This window comes from Semicossyphus pulcher, unplaced genomic scaffold (assembly GCF_022749685.1).
Source record: "Semicossyphus pulcher isolate SPU_LCO1_2020_fin unplaced genomic scaffold, fSemPul1.0.p SCAF_16, whole genome shotgun sequence".
NCBI lineage: Eukaryota > Metazoa > Chordata > Actinopteri > Labriformes > Labridae > Semicossyphus > Semicossyphus pulcher.
Window position 1 is genome coordinate 9,994,761 of NW_027211670.1, and position 16,338 is coordinate 10,011,098.

Genomic DNA, 16,338 nt, shown 5'->3' on the forward strand with positions numbered 1-16,338 from the left:
ACTGATGAGACAGATGTACGTTAACACGGGAGCCACATGATCTCAGAGGTGAGTCAGCTTAGAGCGAGCAGAGCAGATTAGAAGCGACTGCCATGTCCAGACAGGATGAAACACCCACACAGTCAAGGGACCAGTTACACATTTTGAGGACAATGTGATGATGAACAAAGGGAACACGGGGATAAAAAGGCAAGAGAAACAGCAAATCTGAAGTTAGCCACAAAGTGGAAATGCTAGTACAACGTAGGAACAGGGTTTTTTCTGAATAGAGGAATTTTTGGCGACCCCCAAAGAGGTTTAAGCCAGCGGCAAAGGAAAATCACCACCGCCAAAATCATAACAATTGAGAATAAAATAAAAACATGTGTTTCTGCAATTTATCAAACAACTGTTTAAGCAGAAAGTAAACTATAAAAACAAGTCTTTGACTTCCAGCCGTCATCTCCCCTCTCATCCACAGCCGCTACATTTTCACATGCGGCTGAAGCTGCATTGTTTTGACTGAACCTGAACACTCCGCAGTTAAGCTAGCACTAATGGCATAGGCTTCCTTTGATTTTTCACAAAATAAAAGCCGTTTTATTTCTGATGGAAATGTTAGAAACACTGAGTTACAACCGGTACGTACTTTTTTCATCATGTCCTGCCTCCTGCACTCCTCAACTAGAGCAAACAGAGTATTTCCAGAACACGTCTGACACGACAATCTCCTGTCGTGTGCTATAATTGTGAAAGGACAACTCCGGACCTGATTCTCAGGACATTGTAAGCTAGCGTAGCTCTTTGGAAGACCAGATCACCTGTGAGGTTTTTCTCCGGCAGGAAACCTGTGGCAGGGCGCTGAGGAGCGCTTCATCCCTGTGTTTTTCTTTTTGATTAACAGTTTCTTTCTTTGACAGTAATATCTTGACAACAGGTCAACACTCAAATGGCCGCTGCATGAAAACGTCAGCGACGCACCAGCGCCTATCTGAAAAGTTAATTATTAATATAGTTGCCAAAACATTTTCTGACTAACTGATCAACTGACTAAATGTTTCAATTCACATTTTATGTGTACAAATCTTAATTTGTAAAGGTACTAGTTACTAATTTTATCAGTGTAGTAAAAAGTAATATATTTAGGAAGTTGCATAAAATGTATAAAATAAAAAGTGTGGAACTTGAGTTAATGTACTTTTCCACCACTGACTGCCTCCCTTCTCCAAACTCTACACCCCTCTCCCTTTAACTCACTTCCCTCCCCCTCTTCAAATGTATGTAATTAATTTTTTTTAACCAGTTGTAAATTGGGTTTTCATTTACTCAAGCATAATAGACATTTTGTGTAGATTTCTGCCTTCACTGTAAGCAAATCGATTCTGCCGTTGTGCGTCGCAAAGGCCGCTTCTGAGCCGGGAAAAACCCTGAGGAAATGTGGTAAAAGACAGGACAGGTGGATTAGTGAATGACATACTTGTTGATTTGAGCCAGGAACATCCCCTTCAGAGCGTAGAATTCAGCAGTCATCTCCTTAGTGAAGTACTTCAGGTTAGTCGACTCGATCACCTCCAAACCCTAACACACACACACAGGGAACAAAACAGGTTTAACTCCACACTAAACTGCAGGAAAGAAACTTCTTGGCTAAAATACCCCGACGTTGTGTTTTAGACAGGGGCGTAATCACAGGTGAAAAACAAACAAACTGCTCGCTGTTCATTAAGAAGTAAGAAAAGAGGTGTTAAGGGAACTAAACTTCCATTATGGCGAGCCTCTGATTAGGTGTCCCCTATGTGCTGCTGTGACAAACGATGTGTAGCGGCAGAGAGAGAGAGAGAGACGGAGAGAGAGAGCCGGAGCAGATGAGATAGAAGAGAGCGAGAAAGAGAGAGAAGAGTGTCTACTGGCACTTTTAATGACTTGTGGTGTGCTGAACTGCTTCTATTAATCAGAGTACTCCATGGGCTTAAGTGCAGACTCCTGAGTAACGCTCTCTTATAAGTCTCCCTGCTATAACTTGTCACCTCGAGCCGCCCCGAACACTCCCTGCTCTTACTACTTTCCCCAATCGAAGTACCGCTAACTGCGCCTCCAGCTACTACCAACAGAAATCAACCCCAGTGCTTAAATCACATGGAGTGCATCAAATGTGTTGTTCTTCAGTAGAGGCTGGCTTTAAACGGGAGCATGCAGCACTACGGTTTAAAGCTGTTGACGTGTGCTGCATTACGGTGCAGGTTGTACATGGAAACAATATATTTATCATGTCTTGATCATGCATTATTAAGTAGCACAAACTAAATGATGTCCTCTCTTTGTAGGGAAGGATTTTGGCTGTCATGAGGAACACAAATGTATGCGTTTGACATAACCAAGGGGGATTTTCAACATGATAAACACACTTGTTAACACCATGATATTTATAATATGATATCACTTATGGGCAGCGTTCTAGATAGTGATCCTCTCTAATAAAAGATCTCCATAAAACATCAGAAATAGAAGCAGAGAAAGGTAAGTTAATGCTCACATACACCGATCAGCCATAACATTATGACCACCTGCCTAATATTGTGTAGGTCCCCCTTTAGCTGCCAAAACAGCCCTGACCCATCAAGGCATGGACTCCACTAGACCTCTGAAGGTGTGCTGAGGTATCTGGCACCAAGACGTTAGCAGCAGATCCTTTAAGTCCTGTAAGTTGCGAATTGGGGCCTCTATGGATCGGACTTGTTTGTCCAGCACATCCCACAGATGCTCGACTGGATGGAGATCTGGGGAATTTGGAGGTCAAGTCAACACTTTGACCTCGTTGTTCCTCAAACCATTCCTGAAGCATTGTTGCAGCGTCCTGCTGAAAGAGGCCACTGCCATTGGGGAGTACTGTTTCCATGAAGGGGTGTACTTGATGTTTAGGTAGGTGGTACGTGTCAAAGTAACATTCACATGAATGGCAGGACACAAGGTTTCCCAGCAGAACATTGCCCAAAGCATTGCACTGCCTCCGCCGGCTTGTCTTCTTCCCAGAGTGCATTTTGGTGCCGTGTCTTCCCCTGGTGAGCGATGCACACGCACCCAGTCATCCACATGATGTAAAAGGAAAACGTGATTCATCTGACCAGGCCACCTTCTTCCATTGCTCTGTGGTCCAGTTCTGATGCACATTGTAGGCGCTTTCAACAGTGGACAGGGGTCAGCATGGGCACCCTGACTGGTCTGCAGCTACCTAGCTCCATATCAGCATCAACTTTTTCATGAGTTCGAGCTTCAGTAGCTCTTCTGTTGGAGTGAACCACATGGGCCAGCCTTCATGCCCCACACGCATCAATGACCCTGCCGCTGGTTCACTGGTTTTCCTTCCTTGGACCACTTTTGGTCGGTCCTGACCACTGCAGACGGGAACACTCCACAAGAGCTGCAGATTTGGGAACGCTCTGACCCAGTCGTCTAGCCATCACAGTTTGGCTTCTTGTCAAAGTCACTCACATCCTTACGCTTGCCCATTTTTCACACCTCCAACACATCAACTTCAAGGACAATAAAGTTCACTTGTTGCCTAACATATCCCACCCATCACAGGTGCTATCACCTTCACTTGACCTGTCAGTGGTTATAATGTTATGGCTGATCGGTGTATGCATCCATTCTTTGTAATTATCTCAAACAAATTAATAGTGATTCCCAAAGTTGAAGTATAGTAAAGGACAGAGTGTCACATCCCATCTTACCTGCATGCACTCATTCTTGCCCATGACTCCAGCCAGCTGCAGGTAACACTTGACCTGCTGTCTGATCTTCTGGAAGCAGTCGACAATGGGCACCGTGGGGATGGTGTGGATACGACTCAGGATGTCCAGAGCAACATTCACCAAACCCTGAATGAAAAAGAAAAGTGTGATGAGGTTTCACAAACACAATCTAAAAGGTTGAACGAATACTTTAAGTGCTCATGAGCCTGAACCAGTACCTGTTTGCGTCCTATCTTGCCGTACTGGATGATAGCAGAGGCCGAGGCGTGAACTCCCAACATGGCGTTGTTGTTGTTCGGATCGTGCTGCGTGTTCGTCTCATACGCCGTCACTATGGCTGAGGACAGAGACAAACTGTGATAAACATGGACATCTTTATAGGCGTGTTGGAGTATGAGCAGAAAGAGGAGAGCTCAGAGCAGGACCGGGATCGTCGAGCACTCTGAAAGCTCAGCTGTCATAATGCAGAGGAGGGCACCGGGGACACTAAATGTATTGAACAGTAAATGGGCCGTGTCGATGAATTTCATCAAGAAAATTCCATTTCACTTTAACATAAGTTTGAAGGCTGTCACGTATAAATGAAGTGGATTTTATTGGCACGGCGCTGCAGAGCCAGCGCTGTCATTATTTTAGCGCCTCGCAGTAAGAGTTGGAGCTCAAGTTGCTTGAGACATCACATTTTGCAGTGGCTGCCTCGCTGAATGGTTTCAAAGTCACCGCGGGAGAGAGCTGAGCACTGAGCAAGGTAAATATGTGTGTGTCCGAGTGCGTGTGTGTGAGTTATGTCCTGCAGTGAGAGAGAGAGAGAGAGAGTGCTTTAGCGAGCTGACATTTGGAAATGTACAGAGACCCTGAGGGGGTTCTGCACATCGTGGCCTTTTAAAGAAGACCCCGTACTGGAACTAGCAGAAGCAGCAGTCCTGGAGTGTGAGTGCTACACATGTGTGTGCATGTGAAAATAAATATGTGCTCGGTCTCTGTGGTACCTTGGTAATGGTGCTGGCGCCACATGAAGATGCTGCTCCAGTGGGAGAGGTCGTCAGAGACGATGGGCAGTCTGTTCCTCCAGGTTTTCACCACAGTCTTCATGTCGTGGAGGCTGGTGTTGCGGCCCAGGTTGGCCGGCTGAAGCCCTGCGTTAATTTGGGCCGCTTCTTGCAGCTCGATGATCTGCTGCGCCGCCTGGGAACAAAACAGCAGTTAAAACCTGCTCTTAAACCTCTTATATCTTCCATTCTGTATCATATGCATCTTAACTCGCACTCTAACTTCTATCTTTGAAGAACTTTGCAAGGTGGCCGATCTGAAGGAGCAGCCAAATGGCAAACACTTCCCCTGCTTGGAATGGCTCACATTTTTGTTTACACGTAACATTTTGTGTTTCCAGGCTCGCCCTTCAGTCTGCTTCAAAGATTCGGTCCAGACAGCGAACCAGCTGCACTTAATCTTCTTAATATTCTGTCTACACAATACATCTCCTCAAACGCATCCTACCAGCCAACATTTCTGCTTAGGTTGCACCGCTTTACGCACGCGGCGTCCATCTGCCGTCAATCAGTGACAGTCACTTTTTTAAAGAAATCTCATGTATATCATTTGTTTTCTTTTTGTGTTTTTGTTTAGGATCCGGAGCCGCACAGTTTTAATCTGCGCTCGCCTCAGGGTGTCGACGTGCAAACCATTAAAAAAAGCCGCCTGCCTCGTCTCTCTTTCAGTATTTTTTACTGTCTTCAGTGTGCGGTGTAAAGCAGAACATCACTAAAACACCTAAATGGAAAAGGGGTAGAAAGTAGATGGGGGAGTGGGAGGTGTTGTGAACAGGGATCAGGAGATCAGGAAGCAGTGGTGGCGAGAAAGAGAGAAAGGGTGTGAGGATGCTGGGTTAAGAGAAGAAATGACAGTGAGACAAATAAAGATAAAAGCATCAAGAAAGAAAAGAAACAAAAAGGGTGAGAGAAGAGGCAGAGGCTGGAATAAGAAGGAAAAGAGGACTGTTACTGTCCGGGTATTGACAGGCATGATGACAGAAGACATACTGCTGCTGTCCTCCTCGAGGTCACTGGCTTAACACTCATACTCAACAATCCCAGGGGCTGAAAGCCTCCACAAACGAGATGGATCAAAGTGACCAAACACATTTACCTCTAATGACAGCTAGACCTGGAGAGCTCTAAAAAAAGCCCGAAGAAAAAGCAATGCATCATAGCCTCCTTTAGTCAATTTGACTGCACAATAAGTGGTATAAACTAGGGCCACATCGCAGGACGTGCGGTAGTGAAGCAAATTAGGTGAACCACTCAAGCTGCTACTTTATTGTTGCTCGGTGCAAAATGAAAACTCAGCTAGTTTCTCGTTTTTCACGACCAATCACCAGGAAAAGTCCGCCTGTGTGCCACCTGCCTGTAAACGGACTGTTAACGGAGCGGACGTGCCACGGAGTGCTTATTTGTAGCGGCTGCACCTGCAGCGCACACAGGGCGTGAGGTTGTGTGCGTCGACCGGAAGGAGGAGACACCGTAGGAGACGGTTACTAAAAGTTACCGTCACCGGGCTGATCGCGCCGGTTAAACATACATTTGAACAGCGTTAGAAATGATAGATGACATAGCGTTTAAGTCATGCAACTGCAGCCCACAAGTCTGTTTGTATCTATTTTATAAAGAAACATGTCGCTCCACCTGAACTGTCTCTACTTTTAATGTGGGTGTCAGAGTCGCTGAACCAAGAGTGATAAAAGTAGGAGAGGGATGTTCTGTTGTTAAAGGAAAATAGACTCAAAGGAACAATATGTAATATATTTACTGGAATTGATCATAAAATGGTCATGATATGTCATCAGAGATTAGGGAAACATGCTAATTTGAAATACTGGCTTCTCCGACAACAATGCTGCAGCCAGTATGTTCACGTGCTGAAACTACCAATCCAGTGCGGAACGCCCCTGTGTGTGTTTTGGCCTGCGTGATCCCGCCCACTGCCCATTTCGTCACCCGGGTTGCCAGATATGAAACAAATTGGCACACGGGACTCGTTGCTTGTCATTGTCCAAGCGCAAGTCTTGTGCTCGAGTAGGTTCAGTGTCCTCAACCTGGCAACCTGTGTGTGCTTCTTGTTGTTGCAGAAGTGTAGCTCTGTTTGAGAAAAGCTGAGTCCGGGAGTGTGGGTGGTGGAGCGAGTAAGTGAGAGAGACAGGAAGTGTAGTGTGCGCGCATGAGTTGTGAGAGTGATCGGAGCGGATGAGCGGAGAGTTGACAACTGTACAATAAGGCTGTGTATAAATAAAGCCACGTACTCCTCAGGACTGAAGCCGCGCTCCCGTGTCTTGCTCCCTGCTCGCTGCTGTGTGCGTAAAGTGACGGGAGTTAGCCACAAAGCTAGCAGCAGCTTAGGCCCTGGAGCAGACCGATAAGTCTCCCCAGTGCTCCCGGAACACTGAAGCAGGAAAGGCTAACATTCGAATCTGGGGAGGAGGGGGCGGGGCGAGACGACGCTCTCCAATATTTTGAGTTTGGACTACAGTACCCTTTTTAGACGCTAGCTGTTATATATATATATATATATATATATATATATATATATATATATATATATATATATATATATATATATATATATATATATATATATATATATATATATATATATATATATATATTCGGCCATTAAAAGTCCCAAATAATAAACAGTAGGTTAATTGTTTATACTTGCATAAAAACAGCGTTCATCAGGTATAATTTCCTGTATTTTCTTTATATGGCAGAACAAAAAGTTATAGCAATGTCAGTGTTTTCCAATATCGTGCAGTCCTGGTATAAACAGTATTTTTCATGCTACAAAAATCATTTTGCCGGCCAAATCATGACGTCTTCCTGTGTTACTGAGGTATAATGTAGCACAGAAAGGAGGAGGAGGAGATGGGAAAATGTGAAAATGATAAGCGAGGGCTTCTATCTCATTCCGTGAAAGAGAAGCCTCATCGATCGGCCCAAAGCTGCTCTGTGAACATATAATCAATCATTCCATTATAACTACTCATCAATCAATATTAATGCCAGGCCTCATAATCGATAGTGTGGGTGATAATCCATTGATCGTCAGTCACTGCTAAGAGCTGGGATTTGATGATAACTTGATTCAGATGGTATTTGAGCCCTCGTGTGTTTGCTCAGTCTGGGCTCCTCGCTCTCCGGGGCTCACGGAGTCGTGAATATGAGATATAGAGTTTGGAATGGAGATTTACAACAGGCCGCTTGGCTGGGCAGAGGAATAAATAGCTTGTTTTCCCTCGGCTAGGGTAAATAATTGGACTGCACATATGCGAGCGCACGCACGCCCAAAACACACACACACTAACAAAGAACGTAGTCACCCAATTCAAATACCCATTTTGAAAAGATAAATGTAGCGAATCAGAGCTGTGCTGAAGACTTAACCCCCCCCCGCCCCCCCTTCCCACCCCCCGCCCCGAAATCAAATCTCCCAAAACAAAATAAATTAGGCAATGCTATATTTTTCACAATTATCTGTTAATATCAGCTGATGGTCCATTCCTAACCTTCATTCAGAGCGTCCCATTCATCATGTAAATGTAATTCTGCTGCAGGTATTTAATCAAATGGTATCTGATGGCAGGGAAGTAATTACAGCCATTCTAAACTCACTCTCTTTCCTCCCCTCCTCTTCTTCTCTCTCTCTCGTTCTGTTCACTCTACCTTTTTCAATTTCAGCCGCCTTCTTTCTCCTTCCCCTTTTTCATCTTTGCCCGTCTCTATTGTAATCTCTCGTGGTTAAATCAAAGAGGCTTAAAGGTTTTTTGATTTCTTTCTAATCATCTATCTCAATTTTACAAAATGGAGCAAGAGAGGGAGATAGAGGCCGTTATCAGCATTACTCAACAACACAATGTCTCAGGGCTGCTGATGATCTCGCGACACGGATCTCTTTAAGTGCTCGGAACAATAAACGGACTTCCCGTCGCAGCTCTTCCTGGTTTCCTGACTCAAATGGAGCCTTTCGACAGAATGTGTTTTGTGTACCGACCTGCAGCAGCGGCGTGTGCACGTGGGACACGATGTGAGGCAGCCTCCTCCACTCGCGGATGGCCAGGCTGGAGGCCATCTCCACCAGCCGCTCGATAAAGTTGAGCTGCTGCTCCTCTGGGTGGCAGATGGCCAGGTAGCCGCGGTGCATGTTCACCTTCCAGGCCATCTCCTTCGGACAGCTCAGCTCCACCTGGACACAGAGAGGCCATTTCAATATTCACACATCATTTTACAGCAGCAAGTTATAAAACTGATTTTAGAGTCGTTAAAAAAAAGACTTTTTATACAATTAAAAATGTTTTTTAAGGATAATAAGTAAGCAAAATTAAAGATTCTTTAGATTAAAGATGCTTCGTATTTCACTCTGTGATACCTGTGGAGTAGCTTAGCATAATTTACAGTTTAAAAAAACTCATCATTTTTCTCCCACTTGTGCTCTGTGCAGACCCTCATACAGCCTCTGCCTGAAACGACTCGGTCAGCTCTGTCCCTTTAAGAAACACCGCCCCCACGAGCCCGCTTTCTTCTGATTGGCCAGCTCTCTGAAGCCTGCCGAGGGGCAGAGCTCAGTGTTTGAGGCTCGCCTCCTAACCTGTGGCCGCATTACAGAGTTGTCGGCAAAGAGTGCACTTTTTTGATGTGAAATGAACGTCTGGTGTTCTTGTCCCCCTTCACAGCCAAAGAAACACTTTCTCCAAGACATTCTTAAACGACTTCACGAGCAGAGCCTTTGAGCAGACTGAGCTGCTGGGTGGTCGCGTCCTTGAACTGGGCCAGGGGCAGGAAGCTCTGCTGTTTTATTGGTCAAATGCAGAGTTCCTCCACTTTGTGACATCACAAAGTGAAGCGTCTGGAGAAGTCTGTCTGAAAGCAGGCGTTCACAGCAGCCTGCAGACTGAGACTTTTTGAGCAGGGGATTATTCCAACATACTTTTACCTACAGATTGGAATTATACGAAACAGCATAACACCCCCTCTTTAATATGCGTTTTTTTTGGCCGCATAAATCCAGATGATTCACAAAACAACTGCTGTTGTTGGAAATGGGAGTTTAGCTAGTTTCCCTTCATGTTCATCTGGAGATCATAAATGTATTATTACTTGTTTCTTACATCAATCTTTTACTTATTAATTGTACCATCTGCTGCTACAGAAAGTTTCACTTTGTTTGCACTAGAGAGAGCTTCATCATGTTCTTTATGTTGTGGCGTAATCTGACTTGTGACCTACCAGTATGAATCAGGAGGATCAACATCTATAACGTGAATTCTGCATGCATTTTTAACATTTTGTACATTTATTTATGGGAAGATCTAACTGAGTCTCTGGCAGTCAGTAGCTGTTATTTTCTACCTTAAGAAAGGAGGAGAAATGTGAAAATGGTGTGACATATTTTCCCATAAAGTCTCTGTTGGGGATCAGGACACATTAGTGTTAGCACTACAAAAGATATATAGGTGCAAAGAATCCCAGAGCCTAACAGTAAGCGGTTTGAGTGATCCGTTGTGAGTCTTTACCCAAGCTGAAACAAAAGTGTTAAAAAGTGTCTTGGTTTGTGTGGCGAGCTGTTCTTCTGTCTGTGTTTGTCCCTATGAGCGCGCACTCCTCAAAGCATTCAAAGTGTGGCCGTTTTAATTAAATGTAAACATCTGAAGGGAAAGAGCCTATGACACTTCCCTTGCATTATTTAGCACTTGGACAAATGCACAACAATACAGTTTCCAATTCATTCTCTGAATGGCTTCAGCAGGACTTTTGTACTAATGACTAATCATCTTGGCGAGTCTGACAAAGAGGCGGAGGAGAGGGAAAGGCCTTGCTATTGATTAAAGCGCTGAGTGCATTAACACTAAACAAACAATAGCCCAGAGGGGGGGGCTGCTACATCAAATCTGTGGTTTACTGTGGTGTGTTTATAAATGAATGAGAAGACAGAGAGTGAAAGGAGGAAGAGAATGAGAAAGCTAAGGTGTGTATTTGTGTGAGCTCTTCCGACGTTGGAGAAAATTACAGTGATCGGTCAAAGCGCACTTATCACAGGTGACACTTGATGAATATCCTGGAGACAGGGCCGCCCTTATCAAGAGCCAGCTTTAATTGAAAGCGGGGACATTTGGACTTCCCCTCTAAGGTGCTAGGCGCCGTGCGGGCAGGCAACCGGAAGCCTTGCGCCTCTCCTCCACCGTAAAACAAATCACCCTGCAGCAGATGCCGGGGTAATTATTCACGCGCGCAGCTGTCGTAAATATTCGTCGCTAAAACCAAGAGCTGCACAGCGAGGGATAAGGAGAGGAAGGTGGAAGTGGTGGAAGATGTAGCAAAAAGAAAACCAAGCGAGGAAGAGAAGTTTGAAAGTATGAGAAAGGGAAAGAGACACAGAGGAGAGGATATAGCCGAGGTGGTGCTGCCATCCAGACAATTTAATTAGGTGTCACCTTAGGACGGAGCGGCTCAATGGATTGGTTCCAAGTCTCCTTGAAAGAGCAAAGCAGGGGTATTTGTTATACGTCAGGTACTATCACACGCTCGCCACCCGTCTACACTTTGTTTTAGGAAACATGAGGACAATAAATTAACAGGCCATACAGCCGAGCAGCATTTCCCACAGCTTTACGGCCAGCGCTCTCACTCTCTCATGGGGCTGTGGAGCGACCGGACAGTCCCAATATCAAGTTACTACACTCCACACTGACACGAGGCTCCGGCTTAATATACAGCACAATACGGGAAACAGAGTGGAGCCACTGGTTCACTCGGTTCAAGCCTGAAAGCTCCACTGAGTCTGTGATTTCGTTAGTGAGACTTGAGGTCATAGTTTTCTATTTTCTGTCAAACTGTTATTGGGGGGGTTGTGCGACCTATGGGAGACCGTGAGAGTGAAACCTGTGTGTGTTTATGTGTGAAGACATCCATAAATGCATTCTTACACGGTGACTGCACACTGCTCACCTGTACCAGAGCCTCCTTCATGGCAGCCCAATTGGACACCCTCCAAGCACACTCGAGCATGAGATAAGGGTTTGAGTGGCCTTTGGATTGGCCGTATTCTGTCAGCGGTTCCCACTGGTTCAATTCCTTCGAACAGCTGGACGTGAGGACAAGGGGAGATGAAAAGTTTAGGCGACTTTAAACTTGCTTGTAAATGTGCTGCAGCTGCACTGGTTTAGATTTAAGCAATAAACTGTTTCCCTTTTATTGGTTCGATTCACAGTGCGGCATTTAGGGCTTCACTGTGGGAGGTCCACCCGGCTAAAAATGGACTGTTAATCATTCTGGCCTTTTAAAAACACACTCTGGATTTATCACATTTAAAGTTGTGTGTCCTTTTATGTTCATGAGTGATTTTCATTATTTAATATGTAACATTAATGAGCTTTAAGAGGCTTAATATTTGACCCGAGTAAAGTAACAATGATGACTTTTAAACAGGCAGACATACAGCTGGGAGAGTCATTCGGTTCTGCAGGGAGGCGCTGTTGTAATCCTACACTGTGGCGAGTTGTTATTAAGAAGCCATTTAATTCAGATACATTAAGAAGAAAATGGGATTTTTCCTGCTGACAGATCCTGCAGACATCTTTTTCCATATATGAACAAAAAATATATTCAAGCCTGCTACGAAAAGGGTGGCAAGGACAGATTTATAGAGGGGAAATATACTTTAAAAATTCATTCATTCATGTGTAAAAAGAGACCCCAGCATCTCTCCTGTTCCACAGATCTTACCGTATCCAGTGGTCCTCCCACAGCTGGTACTCGGGGAAGATGGCTGGAGAGACGTTGCTCCTCTCGTGCTCCTTCCTCGCTTTCTCCATCGCTTTCTCGTAGCTTTCTTGGGCCTGAACACACACATGAAAGCTTTTTGAAGCTAATAAAATGTTTATAGGTGCAATATGTTTGCCCTGATGCAACTTGCTGCAACATATTGTGTACCCTCATTGATATACTGTGACCATGTAGCTTAATAAGACCATCATGAAGGTCGGGTTTGCTTATAGTTTAAAAGATGCCTTATGAAGTTTTTGTCTCACCTGTTCAAAGAAGCCGTGCTGCTCGTAGGCGATAGCTGTGGCCGTCTCGGGGAACTTGCACCTCTTCTGCCACAGGCCGGCCCACATGTCCTCCTCTTGGAGCAAAGAGTAGAGCTCTGCTAGGGAGTCCAAAATCTCCTGCAGAGAATAAGAAAAAATGAGGATGGTAGCAGAACAAACTCTTTGTTTATACTAAAAAATAATTAAGTCAAACTACGTTACCTGTTGTGGTGGCGTGATGCTCTCCTGCTCGTAGAACTCCGTGCTCTGCTTGGGCTTGCTGTGCAGGCTCAGGCCCTTCTCAAAGGCCTGCTGCTCCAACATCAGTGTCGAGCGCAGCCACAGGTTGTGCGTCTTCCCCAGGTACTTCAGCACACAGGGCCTGATGGGAATCGGCGGCACGCACTGGGACATGGCCTCCACAAAGCAGTTTAGTGCACTGGGCTGGCAGTCCCTCTGGGCCTGGTGGCTGCCGCTGCACAGGAAGGGACTCATTTCTCCTGACAGAGCCTGAAAAAAGGGGAGAGAGAGATCATGTACTAACCAATTTCACTTAAGCATCTGATATAGCATATTGATAAAGGTATTCTGTTGCATGTATGTGATGCAATATGAGGCTTTTTTCCAGTAAAAGAGCTGTTAAGAAACAGGAAAAGAGCGGCAAGAGAAAACAGGTAAGGTGACTAGGAAGGGACAAACGACAAACTGTATGCAGGCGTCTTGTGGTCTGTATTTACAACACAGCAAACATGAAGTCTTTGGAAGACCTTTAATTACAAGCATGTGATTTTGAATACGCTACAAATAGTTGACTGAAACTTTCAAAGTGATTAGAAACATTAAACCATCAAAAACTTTATCTTTTAAAAGGTGAAAAGCTTTATATGCTTCTTTTAACTGCACAGGGCCACTCGGTGCAATCAGAGCCTCTCAGAGAGGCCACTGAGCAGACTTTGAGCGTGACTGTGGGGTTAGAGCTCTGATAATCATGACTGACACACACTCAGAAATAAATGATGCAGTGGTAATGAATATAATTTCCACCGCCCGTTGACAGCATGGAATAATTAATGCCTTGATGGTCACTTAAATTAGGCCGGTGGTGGAGAAGGCCAGTGTGAGAGCAGAAGTTAATTCCTTCCTAAGAAGAATATATTTTCTGTCAATCCCGTGTGATAATGAGGCCTGAGCAGCAGTCATCACTCCATTTTCAGCAGGAATTTGTGTAATGGTGGGATGAAATCCACAAAGTAAGCAGACATCAGAGTAAACACTTGTGACATATTAGTGACTTCAAGTCTTTCACCAACATATCAACGTTTCAAAACCATCTTTCAGATGTTTAAGGGCTCAATCACTTCAAATCAAGGCCCTTCAACAGGTCTCTAAATACTCTATATGCATCTGGTTCATTAAACTCATTACTGCTTTTCTCCTTTCCAGATTTAGCAGAAATGAATCCGTCCTCATTAAGTGGAATTGCATATTTTGAGACAAGAATGGGGAGGCCAAGGTCAGAGTTACTGTCTGCTCGCCAACGTCACTGATAAGATACAGAAATAGATATAGGGAGGGGAGGAGTGTGAGTGTGTTTGCATATGATGAAAACAAATAGACAAATGTGCAAGCCAAAAATACCAGCGGATGGGGAGCTGAAAGAGGTGTGAATCTGTGTTTTTATGTTAAAGGCACTGTTATTTTGTATTTACATTAAGAAGCGGCCGTGTGGTCAGATGAAAAGTGAAGCGAATTTTGCCACCAAATTTACAACATCATGATGCAGATGAGTAAAAAGTCTAAATTAAACTTTGTCCTCAAGAGAAGAAAACTACTTTTAAAACGCTCGTTTGTTGAATTGAGGTCGGCTCGATCATTTCTGATGCATTCAAAGAAGTCGGGAAATCTAAATACTGAACGGCTTTCTTGACGCAGCATCAAGGGAATTTATCTCAAGTTGAATTTTAGATCTAGAACGGACTGTTAGCTGTTAGCATGCAGATGTCTGTTTATAGAGATTAGAAGCTAAATCATCGTTAGATAGCCGCTGATGGGAGCCGGGATTTCATTACGACGCATTATGTTCCGCCTGCTTTTGCTCTCCGCACGGACTGTCCTGATTACACCGCAGCCTGCTGATACATGATTGGTCAATATTACTCAGACTACTAGCGTACTACAAACAGAGACCAGAACACCTGCATTTCTATACATTTCTATGTAGAATCTGTAAATAGATTTACATGTTGTATAATGTGATATTTTTCCTCCTAAAAGTTGTGATCGAGGGAGGTACGCATTTCTCTTCTCTTGACAATATTTCAAAATCTGATGACTTGGTTTAACATATAACCTCAACCACCTCTACACCTTTATTGTACTCTACTTGAACAAAAAGTGTTTCTAAAGTTGGAGTGTAACCAGGCTAGGGGCTAGTAAGTTATACTCACGTGCTGCTGCCTGTCAGAGAGGATCTTCCAGAGGCGAGGGAACAGCTGGACCCAGGTCCTCTCAGCCAGCGGTGTGGAGATGTGACAAAGCTGGACCAGAGCGTTCAGGAGGGCCCCCGTCTGAACACAGAGCAGAGAATAAAAATGTCAGCTGCTGACTCGACAAGGCGGCGGCTCTTAATCCTTGTCTTCGGGGCTCAAGAGGACGACCGCTGATTCACCATCATACTGGGTGGTTAATTGTTTTCCACTGATGTCCCAGGTCAGAATCACTTCCTGATGTTACAGCTAGCATAAAAATCAGCAGGACTCTGGATCATGAGAAACTTAGTCTCAAAACTCAAGCAATACATCTTTATTATTGCCGCGAGTGGCCTCTGGGTAATTTGGGTAATTTGGAAAAAGTTCTCAACCTTACCTTGACCTCCCGTAGCGAGTCGAGAAACTTGTCATGGCGGTTTGTGAGCATGTGCAGCTGGTTGCCTGCATCTCTCTCAGACTGCTCCTTACTCTTGGGGATGGCGGTTTGGTCACCTGGCGCTAACTCGATGTCTATCTCCACATCCTGACAGATACCACGAGGGAAGAGAGCAAAACAATGGTCTTTTAGTCGGCTCATTCGACATTACAGAGTTTTGAAAGGGAGTTTTATGACATTAAACATCAACAGTTTCAAGGTAACAGTAATTTAGGTCAAGAAACAAGGTGTTAAATTGTACTCAGAACCGCTGCAAGTAATAAATTCCTCATGGGATAATGTGCTAAATTATCTTGTGTGTGTGTTTGTGTCCCACCTCCTCCTTCGTCTCACTGTTCTCCCTCTCTCGCGGCTCCTGCTTAACATGCGTCGCCATGGCGAAGGCGGCACGGTCATGGCTGTCAGCCAGGTTGATGACGTTGGTGATAGACGGCAGCATGGATCCCTGGCAGCTGGTGCCGATGATGGTGTTTCGTTCACACACTGCCAGCAGCAGCTAACACACACACACACACGCACAAACAAAAGATCCGTGACAGTAAATGACATGACAAGTGACGGGCGTGACAACAAGCTTACCGAGACTAAAAGAGACTTGTCTCATGA

General features: G+C 44.7%; 1 protein-coding gene across 2 annotated transcripts in view; it reads right to left on the reverse strand.

Moving 5' to 3' along the window:
• trrap (transformation/transcription domain-associated protein) overlaps positions 1-16,338 on the reverse strand; it is an 88,336-nt gene that overhangs the window by 26,381 nt on the left and 45,617 nt on the right. For both annotated transcript variants that reach the window (XM_069664118.1, XM_069664117.1), the window contains 12 exons: positions 16,049-16,228; positions 15,673-15,819; positions 15,255-15,374; positions 13,030-13,317; positions 12,808-12,945; positions 12,503-12,615; positions 11,726-11,861; positions 8,775-8,966; positions 4,721-4,916; positions 3,950-4,068; positions 3,711-3,857; positions 1,457-1,557 (listed from right to left, as the gene is read on the reverse strand). In XM_069664118.1, coding sequence (XP_069520219.1) covers positions 1,457-1,557; positions 3,711-3,857; positions 3,950-4,068; positions 4,721-4,916; positions 8,775-8,966; positions 11,726-11,861; positions 12,503-12,615; positions 12,808-12,945; positions 13,030-13,317; positions 15,255-15,374; positions 15,673-15,819; positions 16,049-16,228 — 1,877 coding nt within the window. The remainder of the gene's footprint in view (positions 1-1,456; positions 1,558-3,710; positions 3,858-3,949; positions 4,069-4,720; positions 4,917-8,774; positions 8,967-11,725; positions 11,862-12,502; positions 12,616-12,807; positions 12,946-13,029; positions 13,318-15,254; positions 15,375-15,672; positions 15,820-16,048; positions 16,229-16,338) is intronic.